Here is a 17,288-nt window from a genome sequence, read left to right as displayed (position 1 = left end):
AAAAAAAAAAAAAGGAAAAAAAAAAAGGAAAGAAATGAAAAACCAGTATTTTTGTTTGTTTGTTTTTGCGAGCCGCCGGCGGTGCCCCCGGCCGAGCCCTTTAAGCGGCCGGGGCGGGCGGCAGCTGCCGGCTATTTATACCGGGCGGCGGCGGGGCTGCCCGGGCGCCTTGCGCCGGGCGGCGGTGCCGAGCCCGCAGCTGCCATGGCCACGGCTCTGTCCTCCACGCCGGCGGGCGGGGGCCGCTCCCTGGGCCGCGCCGCCGCCGCCTCGCCGCTGAGCCCGACGCGGCTGAGCCGGCTGCAGGAGAAGGAGGAGCTGCGGCAGCTCAACGACCGCCTGGCCGCCTACATCGAGCGGGTGCGGGCGCTGGAGGCCGACAAGGCGGCGCTGCAGCAGCGGCTGGCCGAGCAGGAGGCGGGCAGCGGCCGGGAGCTGGGCAGCCTGCGGCTCCGCTACGAGGCGGAGCTGGCCGACGCCCGCCGGGCGCTSGACGACATCGCCATCGAGCGGGCCGCGCTGCAGGTGGAGCTGGGCAAGATCGGCGAGGAGCACCGGCAGCTGCACAGCAGGTCGGTGCCCGGCCCTGCGGCGCCGAGGTGCAGGCGGGGCGGGCCAAGAGGCGGTAGYTGCCTGCAGCCAGCCCCCGGGTGCTGGGGGGCAGTGCTCGGTGTGGGCAGGCGGGGGTGTGCCGCCCGCAGGGGTGGTACAGGGAGCCTGCAGTGCCTCRGCTCAGGGGGAATCTGTGTGTGCCCTGTAACGTGGGCTCTAGGGACACTGCTTTGAGCACCTGTTCTAGTGCTGTGGGGCTGAAGGAGGCTGCAGAGCTCCCTTGTGATGGGTGTGGGGCTCCCCCAGAGCCTCTGGTGTTGGGAGAGCTTGTAATGGAGTGGTGGTGTGTGCATGCATGGCTGACTGGGATTGCCACCACACCTGGGTCCATAAACACCTGAGAAGCTGCTATGCTGGAAAGCATGTAGAAAGCTATAGGGATGGGGGAAAAGGTGTTTCAGCATGGAGTCAGCTAGTATTTGCTAGGGGCTTATTAGCTCAGGCATTGCCTACAGGGGACTAAGCAAAGCAGTTTGTTCTGTAAGTGATACAGCTATATTCCCTGAGTGACCCTTACCTGGCCTAGGCTGGTACTGCATAGGACTTGTCCTAGTGGCTTTTCCATCTTCAGATAAGATTTAAATGTTACTGGGATGAACTGCCTGCTGTTTCAGGTTTGCATTTTTTTTCAAGTTGTGTATCTTGTGCCTTGTCTCCTTGTCATCTGGTCCCCTAAGGCCTGGAAAAGGAAGTGGCCCAACAATCAAAACTCCTTGAAAGAGAAGTGTCTACTTTTAACATGCTTCTTTGGTGAATATGTGAAAAAACTAGTAGTGTCACCTCTGTACTGCCCTATTGTACTTCTAAACCACTTACAGATGTATAATTTGGATGCTAATAAGCTGCCTAAACTTTGCTATAAGCTTTATAACATACAACTTTTAAGTACTAGCTTTTTCTGACTCTTCATAGTAAGGTGCAAATGCTGTATCCTCATAGATCCAGTAGGACTTCAGTAGCTCTTCTGTTTAAGGATAAAATTTGTTTTTACTCTAAGTTTCTGTTTTCAGCTGCTTAGAATGCTTGGTCTTGTCTCATTCATGCCAGATCCTAGCTTGTAAGTCTGTTTCATAAATGTAACCAGCCACTTGATTGGACAGTGAGAAGGCTAATGCCAGTTCAGGAATTTTTCTGCTGCTCTGTGTTTGTCTAACTCAGTGGCTTTGTTTATAAAGCTTTAGGCTTGGCAGGTATGTAATCCTTTGGACTGATCTAACTTCTTTAAAGCAACTAGGTCTTAAAGCGGCTAACTTTATAACCTATGGGAAATGATACAAAGTATATCCTGTTTTCTGAAAGGACTAGACTGGAGTCCTAATATCAATGAGTATATGTATCTAGGCTGTCTAACTGCAAATGTCTCAGATGACTTGGAACAAACTGCTTTGAGGGTATCATGGCCTTTATATAAACCCTTTAAATAACCTGGAACTCTTATAGGATGGAATGTCACCAGATAACTTTCCCAACAGCATTAACCATTGGCTCTTATTAATCACTTTAGTAAAGAGACTTAAAGTTTCAGCAACAATGAAATGCGCTTGCATTTCAGTTACTGTTTTTACTACTTAAACAGTGGTAACTGGAAGTAGGCCAAAGATGTTTGGGAAGCAGGAGCTGTGGGTAAGCATATCAGTTGTTTTAACTTAGAGCCTGAGGAAGGTCAAAGCAAGTACAGTAGCACAGCAGAGAGGATTGGTTTCCTTGTGCACCAGTGGGTGTAGATGTGCATTTTGAACCTGAAGTGTGTGCTGTAATAAGTCCAAGCTGTAAGAATGAATTCTGTAAGTGCTCATAATAGTCTATTGTCTTGACAAACAGGAGTTTGTCTTTTGATTTAAGAAGGTTTCTTAAATTCAAATTCTCCAGGTCAAACAAGGTATGAGACATAGCCTGGAACATGTAAATTAGTATGTAATAGGAAATGTCAAAAAGCTATTATCACAGGCATTTGATAGTCAGTAGGCCAGGTTTAGTTCTGGAATGGTTAGTGCAGACTTCAAAGTCAGTATATGCAAGATTGGAGTAGTGTCACTACTTGTTGTGTAATAATGCAAAGTGCTGTTCTGAACCCTAAACTTGGTTTAAAATGGTAGTAAACACTTCTTAAAGCCAGGCTTTGTTAAATTGGTATTATTAAAGATTAAATGCTTTGCCTAAGTTTTCTGAAAGTATTTGTCAGGAAAGAATTGAAGAAACCTGAACCGGGCTGTAAGCAGCCTGCATCAGAGCAAAGTGAAGCTTTCCAACCCATAGTTAACGGATGCTAATGGAATGTGTCATTCTTGCACAYGTTTAGGTGACTGGAATGAAAACTTAGATTGACAGAACTAGTAGTTTCATTTTCAATAAGTAGTATTCAATAAGACGCTTGTTAGTATCATAACTAGGTAATACTCACAATAAGTGATACTGATAGCAGAGATCCCAAGAACAAAGTGGAATTAATGCCTAGAAAATAATTAAAAAAACTTGTTAATGGTGTAAAATCTACAATGTTAACTTGTTGATTACACTCAGAAGTACTTTTTTTTCTAAAATCTGAGTAAACTACCTTCTTTTGCTAGCATAGTTATTAGCGCCTCATGCTCACAGAGCGTGAGGATGATCCACAAATGCCTCTAGGAAGCAGAGCTGGAGAGAACCTCATCTAGCCCCTCTCACCCCAGGCCCATGCTAGAACCATGTGTACCTGGGTCCTAGCAGGCGTTTGTGTAACCGCTTCTAAAGCCAGAAGAAGATTCCAGAATATCCCCAGGCAACTTGCTTCAGTGCTGAACTACCATTCATTTCTTCTTCCTAATGTCTAACCCAAATATCCCTCCCTGCAATTTAAGCCTACAACTTCCTGTCTCTTCCACAACAGACAGGGAAAAGATTCCCTGCCTCTGTGCTGCAGTCCCYGACGTGTGTGGAGACTGTTATGGCTCCTGTCACTTTTCTCTTCCCTAGACTAAACAACCCTGACTTTTTCCCCCAATCTTTCCTTGCTGTCCAGGCTTTCTAGAGCTGATGGCTCCTGCAGAGCGACTTTGGACTCCCTCCAATGGGTCTGCTCAGTTATCAACTGGAAAACTCATTGTGTGAATTATCGCAACCTAGCCGCTTGGCAGAGCAGCCTTCTGCTAAAATAAGTCGGAAGCGTTATTCCTCACAATCTCAAATTTGAGAGGTTTTGAGCAGGAAGCTGGACCCTGGACGTAGGTCAGACAGCCGCAAGGACATTAAACTGAAGCGGTGGGAAACTATCACCCCTTTCTTCCAGAGACCGGAACCCGCCGTGGAGCCGGGCAGAGCCGGCCGCCGAAGCCGCCTCGTCCGTCCGGTCGGCTGCAGGCCCGGGGTGGCAGGAGGAGGCCCCGGGGCGGGACGGTGCCCTCCAGGCGCCAAAACTCCTCCTGCCCTCGGCGCTTCAGCGCGCTGGCGGCCGCGGCGGCCCATGGCCTCTCCGCCCGGGTGGGTGAGGCCGAGCCCCCGGCTGTCCCTCGCAGCCGGGTGGTTTAACCGCTCCCGGGGGGTGTCCGCTTCCTGGGTGCCGCCTCGGTCGGGGCAGGTGACTGCCGCCAGCTGTGCCCGGCTCGGGCCCCTCTGGAGATGGTGGCCGGGGCCTTCCCTCCCCGCTGGCGGTCCGCACTAGCGAATACCGTGCAGGGCTCGAGCGAAACGAGCTGCGAACTGGGGCAAAGCTTCTCCATGTCTTTCTGTTTTGAAAAATGATGCTTGTCTGAAAGCTCTGCCTGATTCCTTTCTTAGAGCCCACTCTGTATTCTCACTGCAAATGTTTCCCTTCCGCTTCAGTTCTACCACAGACCACCCCCCCCAGTAATGGTAAATAGACCTTAAAAAAAAAAAAAAAAACTATTCCTGCCTTGCCAGCTGCAACTGGTGAGTGTAAAACTTTTCTCTTGTAGGAATTCAAAGAAGGAAGCAGACTTAAACCTGGCACAGGCTCGTGTGAGGGACCTCGATGCTCAGCTGAATGCGAAGGAAGCCGACCTAGCAACAGCCCTGAGTGAGAACCGAAGCCTGGAGAACGACCTCCGGGAACTGAAGGATCAAGTAGTCACTGTAAGACTTGCTCCTACAATTTCAGTTTTGCTCTTGTTCCTGAAGAYTTGCTTTTTCTTTTCCCAAATTAGTTAATTGGTGTTTTAAAGGTAGGCAGAGACTGTTTTCTATGAAAACTACAGGTGAGCAAAAGGATTTACTGAATCTTACTGAAAAYGAATAATTGGTTCATTAAAATGTCCCGTAGCAATTTCAATTTTAATTTCATTCTGTGCCTGTAGTRTATAATGCTGCTTGTTCTAAGAGCAAATCAAGTTGAATTGCTACAGCCCCTGTAGCATTCTCTAACACGTCACTAAATAGAACATTTGGACCCTGCTTCACTATGTTTAAGTCTTGGTAGAATAAATAATTTCTCACTACTTTTTTTAATAGACTTGTGCTACAGAAATGAACTCTGAGGCTTGAATTGCTACAGCAGTTACTTAAAAATGTTTTATCTTGAWGCTTTAATGTGATCATTGAACAAGCTAGCTTAGGAAGAGAAATAAAGCTTTGTATCATTAAAATAGCACACTCCCATACTGGAAGTGTCTAATAGCTTGCCAGCATAGTAAGGCTATACTGGGGGATATCACTTGCTAAATATCAAATAAATGGCATTGGAATTTAGATGGAAGTTTAGAACACTTAGTATTGTGAAGGGGAGGAATCTATATGGGTGGTACAATTGATTTACCTGAGGTCTACTTCCTGGGCTTGAAATAAAACAGTAGTGAAACTTAGCTGGTGTGRCTGTGGGATTCTGTATACTTACCCTCTGAAAAATCTGCTCCACGAACACTTTAACAGCATACTTTGCAAACATCCCGGGTCCCAGTGAATCAGGAATTTTAAATGAAGCTTGTTGTTCTACTGTTTAAGCAGTGTATTTTGATGTAGGAATGAAGTTGAATGATCTGTTTTAAATTGGCTGCCTTCATTTGGAAAAGCATCTCTTAATTTCAGTTACCCTGATGTCAATCTCTTCCAGCTGAAGATCTCACTGGAGGATACCAAAAAGCATCTCCACAGTGAAATGTTGAGGAGAGTGGATCTGGAAAATCAAATGAAAACTTTGCAAGAGCAAATGACATTCCAGAAGCGCCTTCATGAAGATGTATGTTTTAGCTTATTAACAAGGATTCTTGTAGGTGTCAATGACCCCTGGATGCCCTTAAAAGCAATGTTACATGTGCTTTATCCTTAAAAAGGTAACTAGCTGAGTCAACCTATGACAGTCTACCAACCAATAAAAACCACCTAACTAGGAAGACTTCAAGAAAGTGCACAACCTCATGTTAACTGGCATAGTACCAATAGGTATCTGGAGTATGAGATAATTTTCTCAGGCTGCACTTCTGAAGGTAACTACAATCCCAACATACTACTTTGTGTAACTGAAAGTACGAATATTACAGCTGAAATAAAATGATTCCAGGTGTTTTCTAGAAGCCTAAAATAACCAAAGAAGTGGAATCTCTTCTAATAAGCATCTCATGTTCCCTACTTCATTAACACTTCTCAAAGTTTACTAGACAGCTTTGATAATTCATTATGTACCACAGAACTGAATATCATGTAAATGTAAACCAACTTTCCAATTCCAAAGCATGTGTGGTTTAAGTGGTGATCTGAATTTTTAACCCAGCTTGCTGCTCTTGAATAAAATAAGAATACATAAAGCAGCAGTTCTTAAACTAGTCTACATGCATGTCCTCTAACTAGGTGAAAAGTTAAGAAATCAATCTAGTTCAAAGGATTAGTCTGCAAACTGGATGCAAACTACTGCATTTAGTAGTTCATCAGAGCAATGTTGGCAGTAAGGAAGCTGAACAGTCCAGCGTGCCTAGATAGAAGTAGGTGACCTAATGGATGAGTGTCTAAATTCTGTGAATACAGATGAATTTCCATGTACTTGATGACAAATCTGCTTGTGTTGAATGACTTGCTAAGCTGTTACAGTAAGGCCACAGTCTCAAATTGAGCTGTGTTGTGAAGTGGCTTGCTTATTTTCTGAGAAACTTGTTCTCCTCCTAGGAGCTAAAAGAGACAAAGAGAGTCCATGAGAGCAGGATAGCAGAAATAGAATCCGGCCGTCAGAGAGAATTTGAAAGTAAGCTCTCGGATGCTCTGCAAGGGCTCAGAAAACAACATGAAGAACAAATTCAAGGATACAAAGAAGAGCTGGAACGAACATTCAGTGCAAAAGTGAGTCTGCGGAAGATGCCAATAAAACAAAATTTAAGCTCTGCACCTTGACATGATTAAATTGACACTCACATAAATAGCTGAGTGGAGCCCTTGCTTTCCATGCAAAATTTCTTGGCATAAATGTGAAAAGTAATCAACTCTACAGCTATTGTAGAATCTCAGAACAGTGTCAAATATTTGACAATTAAATTTTTTGTCCACAAACATGTATAATYCCAAATAAAACTGGTTCAAGCATAAATGATTCCTTTGAGCAGAGTTAGGGACAGTTAAGGTAACAAAATTGACTGGAATTCAAACTCCTGATAAATCTGAATACAAGCCTGACAAATCTAGGTCCAAAGTGTGCTACATTAGTATTAAGCAACTACAGCATTGGTGAATAAAAGTTGCTGCAATTATAGTTGTACTAAAATACATGGAGCAGTATTATGGTTGCTGAAGGGCACTTTCAAACATATGAATGCAAATGTTCCTTTGCAGCTGTACTGAATAAGGCAGAGTGGCTGTGGAGATAGTGTGATGGTATCTCTCTCCTGTAAATGCTCTACCACCTTGTCCTAGCATTAGCCTTACAGTCAGACAGAAGCAATGCTTCAGGCTTGTACTCTTGTAATTAAGATCCTAGAGGTCTCTGGGCTGGTTGYACTGCACAGTATTGCTTCTTAAGCCTTTTTTAATATTCAGTGCAGAATGGTATGTTCTGCTGCTTTTATTATCAAGTAGATCTCTTAATTTTGTCTTAATTCTTCTGAGTTTCTCTGGTTTCTAACTTAGTAAACTCCTTCTGACACTTCTGCCAGGATTCCTGCTGGACCTCCTGTGACTGCCTCTTGTATTAGCATGGCTTTTTTTATTTTTTAGCTTTTGCTAAGCTAAAAAAGCATAGCTTTTGTTTTATTTTTCTCAGAAAAATCTAAAGATTGACCTGCTCTAGAAATAGCTTAGTGTTACAGAAACTGTTTAAAACTTTTGGGGACGAGTAATACTTTGGGGAAGAATAATACACCTAATATGTAGTCTTATGCTTTGACAAGCAGCTTCCTACCTTATTCTCTATATTGTTCTTCTGGAGAATCAATTTACCTCATATCTGTACAAAGTCTTTATGCATCTGTAATTGAAATGTCTTAATCCAGCACCTTTAATTACCTGATTATTGCTGACATGATATCAAAATCAYGTAAGCCCCCTTGAAAAGCAATGAAAAATCTTTTGACCTGGAGTTTATTGGTATCTGCACAGTTAAGTAAAACATAACTATTTCCAGATGTAACACAGCTGGAAATCACTTAGTTTTCTCTGTATTTAAAATAAAAGGTCATAAGTAACTCATTACTAACACTGACTTATACCATAGATGGAGAATGCCCAGCTGTCTGCGGCAAGGAATAGTGACTTTGCCAATGCTGCTCGGGAGGAGCTWATGGAAACGAAGCTGAGAGTCGATGCTCTGACGTCCCAAGTTAGTCAATATCAAAGCCAGGTACTATCTATGTTTATATATATGTTTAATATCATTTTACTTTAGTCAGTTCAAAGTATTGGGCTCTTCCTTCTAATCTTGTTGTGCTTTAATTGAATTTTTCCCCTTTAATTTTAGAATGCTGCTTTGGAGAACAGAATAAGGGAGCTACAAGAGACACTGGATTATGATCGTGATCTCCATCGAAGACGTATGGCAGAAAAAGAGAAAGAAATGGCACAAACCCAGCAGCAGGTACAAGCACAGTTGGAAGAATATGAGCATCTCTTAGATGTGAAACTGGCTTTAGATCTGGAAATAAATGCCTACCGAAAGATGCTGGAAGGAGAGGAGCAGAGGTAGGATATGACAAGATCCTCATATGAAGRCTTCATCTAAGACCTCTATAATAATTAACCTCATATGCTTTAGAATGGGGAGAAGGCAAGAAGTAAATGTGATTGTGCAATTAGTATGATGATTTAGTTCCTAAAAACTATCTACAATAGATCATGCTTTATACCCCACACCCCCTTAACAATGTAGTAACTTGTAAACCCAACCAAAAAGACTCGAAGCTTCATTAGACACCCCTCCCTGAATCATATTTAAACTTTCTCAAAGCTTCATGCTACATCCTAGAAATAGTGGCCCTTCTTCTCTCCTTGTACCTCAGACTTAGGTGCTGATGCCATCTGCATGGGGTAATGAATGTTGCAAAAAAGCTGCTTACATAGGTAGTCATTCTGCACAGGTTTTAACTGTCTAGCTAGCTGAGAAGTTCATTTAGCGCTCGTGGAACTTCAGCATTAAAGGCTGCATACATGAATGAAATGAGGAAGTTGTATCAACTCCAACTCACCATACGCTGCTTGGTGAGAACAACATGAACTCTCACTACATGCTAASAAAGGTCAAGAACTTAAAACTACTTCCACTAAAGAGCATATCCATAGAGGCTTTAAATGAATACTTCTTGCAATTGGGAATAATTTCTTATGGACATAAGCTTGCTCTGAACTCTAGGTCTGAGGCTGTCTTCCAAACTTAACAAGCAACTTACTAAGTTGTTCTTGCCAGTAAAAATAAAATCTTATGTTTGAGACTTTATGGAAAGCTGGGATATAGGAAGCTGTTAGGCTTGGGTCTCCTGGGAGGAGAGGAGCAAGAAGAACTAGCATTCACTTGAATATCTGCTTATCTGACTCCCTTCTAGACTAAAGCTCTCACCTAGTCCATCTTCACATGGCACTGCTACTCAAGCAACAACGAGTCAAGGGCGCCGGTTTCTGCATGGGAGAAAAAGGAAAATGAAAGAAGCCAAAATGAGAGGACGCAGTACTGGATTTAAGACTGTTCAGCGTGCTTCATCTTCTGGAAATGTGTCTATTGAAGAAATTGATACTGAGGGAAAATTTGTCAGGCTTAAAAACAACTCTGAAGAGGTACTTCTACTCATTCAAGTCTGCATTCCCTTCACTGTGAAGCATGACTCCTTGTGAATGGACTTCTGGCTTAGTAAGAGATGGGGGCTGGAAAGAATGAAAAGTGAGGAAAGAACTGCCAAACTAAATACTGAATAGGCCCACTCTTCAGCTAACCTGATTGCGGTCAAGGGAGGAGTTTGTAAACTGATTTGGATACTACAGGTGTCCTATTCACAGGGCTGCCTGAGAGGTGCCTTTGGAGGAGTTCTGTTGGCTTCTATGATGCAGAAGTGTTTAGYTATTTCTCACCAGATTCAGTCTAGCACTACCAGAAGTACTTCTTCCTTGATGAACCACATAATGTGCTTAGTAAATTGGATAATGACAGCTTCTTATTACTTAGAGGTGCTTAGAACAGCTAAAAGGCTGAATAGGATTGGCAGTATCTAACCCATACGGAGAAGGTTTTTCTAATTAGGTAACTCTTCAGATGGTTTAATCTGCAAATCCTGAATTATTAGAATTAGGTTCTGAAGCTTTTAAAAATTAAGGTTAGTAGCTTTGCTACTTCAGCCTGACATACTTTAAACCTTCACCTGCCATTTTATGTATGTTCAGGCTCAACTTGTGGAAGGACATGACCAAGTTCATTTATCAGAATCTCCTTGGTAAGAACATCATGATATTCTAACAGAAGGCAAGGACAGGGGTGCCTAAATTTGTGGGACAGTTGGTAATCTTAACTGTAAGGAAGTACTGGCACAGGTCATAGGGAGGCTTTATTGGAAACTTGAAGGCAGCCTTAAAATTGGTCAGACTCCTTTATGCTGTGTGAATGGAATTAAATGATCCTTGACTATAGAAAGAACCTTGCTCTTCTATGATATGGTATTGGCCTGTAATGCTGAGAGAAACTTCTTATCCCATAGGATCAACCGCTGCATGGATGGGTGTTGAGACGACGGCTTGGAAGCATCTCTGATGCAACGTACAGATTCCCTTCACGGTTCACTCTTCAGGCAGGCCAGATGGTTACAGTAGGTAGCAGATTTGTAATACTTAAGAGCTGTGGTTTTGTTATCTTGAAGGACAATAGAGACCCAGCTTGTGTAACAAGAAAAGCTCTATTAATGCCTGTTAAAYTTTCTCAGTGTTGTAAGTGCCCAGAGAACCAAAAATCCTCATATGGAGAGGGAGACARGAAAATCCTTGCAACAGCTTAACCTGAAACGCCAATTAAATTTTCTTAAAGTTGTGGATAATCTGGATTCTTGAGATTGAAATGTGCTCTTATTGCAAACAAAATCAAACTCTTCACTGTTAGAGCTCCCCATGGTCTGGTGATTTGATACAAGCTGTGCAAAGACTTTTCCTGTTGCTAGCATCGCTTGTCTACTGAGCCATGCTGGGCTCAGTTAGTGGCATTAAGCTAAACATTAGCTGTAACTGCTTATCTAAGTAGGTCTAGATAAGTGTTCAAAAAACCCAACTCTATATTCCAAACTATCACAAGTTTACTTAAGAGGTCTGGTAGTGACTCCAGGTTAGAGAAGGCCATCTTGTGTACACAGCTTGCTGCTGTGAGTAAGTCTATAACCATGGTTTTGCTCTGTGACCCAAATGGTATGCATGTCCAAGCAAGGCTACCTCTTAATCTGGTAGAAGCTGCTAACAGCTTTTTCTGTGCTAGATGTTCTACAGTCTTAAGCTGAAAGCACTGCCAGTTTCTTGATTAGTCCTAAAAAAGCACAAATCCTGCCACAGAGCAGAGTGGTTCAACTTATATTACTGGACATCTTTGGGAGTGCTTAGGAGTTGCACACAATAATGAATCCTTATCTAGCTAAGAATAAGGATCTTAAGAAGCTCATTATTTATATCTGTCTGCAGATTTGGGGTGCAGATGCTGGTGTAAGCCCAGGTCCTAGTGATCTGGTCTGGAAGTCTCAGTCTTGGGGAACAGGGGACACCATTGGTGTTACACTCATTACAGATGATGGTGAGGTAAGTGAAGTAGTAACTAGCTAGAACTTCCTAGTACTAAACCTTCTTGATGTGCTTAAATCTTGAGGGGGTGAAGGGGTCTTGGTGGTGACTCAGCTGTGTTCTAGGAACTGGCAGAGAGGAAGATAATGCATGTACCCAGAGGAGAGGGAAGTGGTGAACAAGATGATGACTATGAGGAAGAAATAACTGGAAGTGAAATGGAGTTTCCATCTCAGGTAAGCTGCCCAAAGTTTAMATACATGCTGTCAACAGAATTACTTAATTTCTTGTCATTACTACATTACATTACTACGTGAAAAATTCCCCAAGTACCATCTATGTCCTACAACTCTTACCGTTTTTCTTGATGTCAGACCAAAAGAAGAAGAAAAAAGAAATGTTGTTTGGTTTCATGATAGTGATTCCTGTGAGCATCCTAAAGCAGGTGAGATCAGTGAGAGAATCGTGCTTGCARTCTTGTAGAAAACTTGTGCCAGTAGTAGTGTTGCAGTCTCTTGTCCCATGTAGGATGTAGTTTGCATGGCTTTGCATCAGAACTGGAATTAGGTGTCTTGTTTGTTCTCTGGTGGAATGTGATCAAATAGCATCATTAATTGCTTGGTCTTAGTATTAAAATAAACATTGAAGAATACTAGCTCTAATGTCTGTTCCATCTAAAACTGTCCGGGCATGAATAAGCTTACAATCTCTTATCCCTAGAAAGGAGCGCAAACACTAACTGGAAATAAAATATCTTTTGTGCATTGGAATGACTTATCTGATGCTCTTAAACAGTGTCCCTGACGTGCTCTTAAAATAACTTAAATTCGTGCTGAAGAAGGCTAATACTTCAAAAATATGAAGAGACTGAAATCAAAGTTCTGGGTGTATTGATTGCCTAAGTACTTCTGAAACTCGAACATGAGTCTGAGGCACTTCAGTGCAAGCTTGCTTCCAGATTTTTTTTTTATTTGCCCAGCAAAATAAGCATCTCAGCTTTGCTTTACTCTTAAATACTCCCTTCAGTACTTTAAGTGGCATGTAGCACAGTTGCAGGTCATGCTAGTGGAATTGACAAAGCTTAAATAGAACGGGCATATTTTGGTTGAATTATATCCCTTTGGCTACAGCTTACATGTTGCAATGTCTCTGAAAGACTCTCGGTAGCCCCTCCAAATAGCTTTTAACAGATTTTTACAAGTCTGAACTTGATCTTGAGTGTTCCTAGTGTGCTTTGATACATTAGTGGTCAGGTATCTTTAACTGCTGAAGTATTCTAAAATAGAGCTAATATGAAGGCTTTAAATCATAACTGAACAATTCCAGAAAGAGCTAGCTTTCTAAATATGAAGCCAACAGTCAGTAACAAATCTCATCTGTGTGACCATCTTGTACAAGAACCTTTAAGTGCAAATATGTCACTACCTCACTGCAGGTATAAGGAGTTTAGATGCTTAAATCACCATGAGGGGGATAATGGAGGTATGCATTCACCATTCCCATGCTTTCCACTTCCCTCACTTCCAGAAAGGTGGGGAGGGAGAGCCTACACTTGGAAATAAGATAAAATGAGCTCTTAACTGCATGTACTCTGCAGTTGAGCTTATCTACAGACTCCTTGCAAGGAAAAAATATACTAAACCATAGGGAGAGCACAGATGTCATTTTTAGAATGACTACCTATTTTCAGATGCACTTAGAATGACTACCTATTTTCAGATGCACTTAGTCTGAAAGGTGATGTCTTCAATACTAATAAGCTGGTCAACCAAGTCCAACTAAGCTGTGATCACTGGGTATAATGAATATTTTTTTAAATGTTACAATTTAGTAAATAGAATGAGTTAAAGCACTTGAGCTGAAGACAGTCATTYTCTAGCAATGACTTGCCATCAAGGGAGTACTTGCAAAACTTGATTTCTGTTGTTGCACAGCAATGTGAAAGGAAAACTCTGGAAACTGGCAGTTGACTTCCATCACATCCTGGGATTCAGTAGCTTAAGCTCAAAAAGGACAGTTAGGGGAGGGGGCTCCAGACCTGACTAAATGCTAGTTTGCAGTCCTGAATTATTKTGCAGTGGGACCTAATATTGTCATTTACATTCCTTCTGAGGAAGGGAAACAGCATTATTGCTGTCCATATTGCTGTCTAAAAGACCAGTTACCAGCTGGAGACCTTAGTTCTGATTCATTTAGTACTTCAGCCTATTCTAGTAAGACCTGTTTAGTAATTACTGTASTTGACTCTGAGCTGGTTTGCTTCTGACTTAAAATAGCTCCATGCTTCCCTCACTAGTGCAAACTGAAAGGCCCTAGTGCAAGGGGATGCCTGGCTAAAACCTCAAGTCTGTCTCTCCTGCAAATAAGAGTTTGTAGAGCTACCACAGCTCTTGCCAAAAATGATCCTACACAGTTACAAGGAGGATTGGTATCTTAATGCAGCCCATCTTAAAGCCAACACTATTTTCTAAGTATTTTTGTAATGTAACAGTTTGAAAATTTAACTAGGGAGCTCTTCAGACTACTGTCTTGCTGAAGAAAATGATGTACCTTGGAAGGGGCAGTTACTGTCTGGTTGGTTCCTTGTCCCTACCTTTTTCCCCTTGGAATCTGGGGAAGTGTCTATTATTAGAGTACCATCTGGTTTAAAGGGAGTTCACTGAAGTTTTCAGATCACTCGGACATTCTTGTAGCATTCCAGTAGCACTGAAGGAAGGTGAGATTCTTCATTAGTAGGCTAACAAGTAAGGCTGTGTAATGTGGCTCTGAACTGCAGGCTTACAGTGCCCAGCACACCACAATTGCTGGGATACCAGCAGAAGCCTTAGGCTTATGAAAAGACTTCGTAGTTAAGAGCCTTTTCATGTTCAGAACAAGGCCTCTCCTCCAATTTCTTAAAGGTTCTTTATTTGAATTTACTAATGACAAGGCTTGTTCTGCAATCACTGATGCAAAGCTAGAGTAATGAAGGGGTTACCTTTTAGTCTGTTTTATCAGCAGCTTTACAACACAACTGTGAGCCACTTACGGTAAGAATCCATTCTAATACTCCCACTTGGAAATATTAATGTCCTTCCTTTACTCTGCTGAATTCCAGTCAAATTCCTCTTACTACCTATATGCTTCTGCCACACCAGTAATACAGAAATGATGGCAACTCAGTCAAAAATAGGTCCCTTCTTGCAAGGGCTAGCATGAATCTGCATGCCAGAAGATTTCTGAAGCCTCAGAAGTAAGGTACAGCTTGATAGCCTTTCATTAAGAAGGAAATGGCTTATGAATTGCATGGACTTCCCAAATTCTGAAAGCTTTTCTCTCTTTTCATCTCCCCTGTACCCTCTAATATAGTTGGTAATAACCTGCCTCTCAACTGTTTTGCTTTATTAATAACTAAATCTACAATATTCTGGAAGACAACAAATGAAGGGAATTGAGTAGGTTAACTATGTTCTCTTTAACCAGCTTGCACTGCAATAACATGCTACATTTGTATGCATGGTAGGTAGTTAATACCTTTAGTGTTTTATTTCTGCAGCAAAATGAGGACCCTAGCTGTTCTATTATGTAATGAAGACAAGGTGATCATCTAAACATCTCAGCGCAAAGTGACATTTTGGACTACATGTGTTCTAGTATCCTCTGCAATACCTGAAACTTGGAATTCACACCTATCTGATGTGTGTGTAAGAAGTGTTGTCCATAATGTGAAATTTCCTACTGTCTGACACTGGACCCTGTCTTGGATTCAACTATTTGAAGAGCAGCAAAGTGCAATCTCCTTAAATTTTTTTGCTCTAAATTGAACATAAGGATCTCATTTCCATAACTTGCTTGAATACGGGAGAGCATACGGTTTACAATACTTAATGTTAGACATGTGTCCCAAAATGATGATAAATACTTAAGACTGAGCATGAGGCTGCCCAGCTTTCTGAATATTTTGATATGGGTTTTCTCTGAAGGCAATTTCTGTCTTGAGCCTGAGTAGGAAACTGTGGCCCAGATTACAGCCTAGCTTGCACCTTGAGCAAGTCTGAACTTGGCTGTGGGAAAAGCATTTTATCCTGAAGGAGTGCTGAGTGTCTGAAGTGTTTCCTGCTTAGATCCTGACACTGAAATACAGAACTGGTCTAGATCACTTGCTAGAACTTTCTAGTGTTTAAAATTTTAAAATTAAAAGCAACTTGTAAAATGGTTTTTTACTTGTTTGTTATTAAATGTACTGTTCTGTTCTAGCACCAGGAAATCTAGAGACCTTGGTATTTGCTATTTCTAGATACAATACAGCACAGCATAGCTTTTACTTGTTTGCTGGAACTGGACAGTTGCATCCTATAAATGTGTGTGTTTTTTGGGGAAGCATCTCATTCCAACTCATAAGGTACTCTGAATAGTGCTGACAAGCCAGCCTCTTAAGGGGATAGGAAGCATGTTGAAAAAAAGCAGAGCTAGAAAGCATCAACTGCAATAAAAGATGCATCAGAAATACCTGCTCTTAATGTTCCTGTGCACCAAATGTTTGATGTAAGTAGGGGGAAGCGCAGTCTGCGGTAGTGCTTTGCCTATGTCTAACCAGATAGATGGGGAATACTGTCTCTTGGCCAGCAGGTAATTTACTGTAACTTCAATGGCTTTGCTGCCCACAGAGGCACAAGTGACACTYGGCAGCAGGCAGTCATCCTTCACAGTCATTATTCCACCACCACTACCTGCCCCAGCCTACCTGGTTGCTGTATGGTGAAAAAATAGCCCTTCCTCTGTAAGAACGTGAGGGGAGGGAAGCAGCTGCAATTGCAGACCTCTTCAGCTACTGGAATAGTTTCTGATGTTCTCTGCTGCCTTGCCAAAGTCTTCAGTGTTACAGAACTGAATTTCAGATCTGATCTGTGTTTGGATGCAGTGAGGCTTTTCTTAGACTGGTTTAAATTTAGTTAAATTAAGCTATTTAATAATTGAAGTTTTAAGATATGGCAACCAAATGCTGACCGAATGCTTGCATTTTAGCAGATCTAAGATTCTTGTACCTTATGGCCTAAACTTAAATAGATGCTGCTATAACTTTGCTACATTTATCTTGATGTGTTAAAACTTTTTTTTTTTTACTATTAAAGATATTTTTTGTGTATATAACCAGTCTTGGACTTTAATATTTACAAGTTAAAAATAATAATCAAAATTATTAGCAATAATTATTGCTACTTACTGGTATTAGCAAAGTGGCTCAAAATACTTTGAAGCAATACAGCTGGCAAGTTTGGAAAAGAGTTCCTGCAGACTGAAGAAACCTTTAGCAACAGACCAGCAATAGAACTGTTTACATAGCTAATAAAGATGAATTGTAATGAAGTTGATTTAAGAGGAGTCATTTATCATTTTAGATCATGCTTCCCTTGTGGTCCAAAGGGAAACTTGATGTCCACTGACAAACTAGTGAATGAAGACTGAAGTACAGCAATGGTCATAATATGAAATAGCTGCTACAGAATGTTTGGTAACACCAGTAACAGCCTAGGAAGTGAGATATATGTATTATAAAT

At 41.8% G+C, this 17,288-nt stretch overlaps 1 protein-coding gene across 3 annotated transcripts; it reads left to right on the top strand.

Annotated features, from left to right (window-relative positions):
- The first annotated feature begins 204 nt into the window (after window positions 1-204).
- On the top strand, window positions 205-17,057 carry LOC146596720 (lamin-B3-like). Of its 3 annotated transcripts, none has more exons than XM_085303471.1 (12): window positions 205-572; window positions 4,524-4,680; window positions 5,654-5,779; window positions 6,700-6,870; window positions 8,234-8,359; window positions 8,477-8,697; window positions 9,555-9,783; window positions 10,695-10,802; window positions 11,656-11,769; window positions 11,877-11,987; window positions 12,126-12,196; window positions 15,287-17,057. In XM_085303471.1, exons 1-11 carry the CDS (start codon window positions 205-207, stop codon window positions 12,165-12,167), a joined length of 1,773 nt encoding a protein of 590 aa, XP_085159597.1. In that variant the 3' UTR covers window positions 12,168-12,196; window positions 15,287-17,057. The 3 variants fall into 3 exon arrangements, with proteins under 3 accessions (XP_085159597.1, XP_085159598.1, XP_085159600.1); XM_085303472.1 differs by lacking the exon at window positions 15,287-17,057 and adding an exon at window positions 14,752-14,780; XM_085303474.1 differs by lacking the exon at window positions 12,126-12,196.
- The last annotated feature ends 231 nt before the right edge of the window (window positions 17,058-17,288 follow it).

Source organism: Rhea americana, unplaced genomic scaffold (genome assembly GCF_003343005.1).
Source record: "Rhea americana isolate MKP2758 unplaced genomic scaffold, rheAme1 scaffold_2, whole genome shotgun sequence".
Taxonomy (NCBI): domain Eukaryota; kingdom Metazoa; phylum Chordata; class Aves; order Rheiformes; family Rheidae; genus Rhea; species Rhea americana.
This window is presented reverse-complemented; position numbering and strand designations above follow the sequence as displayed.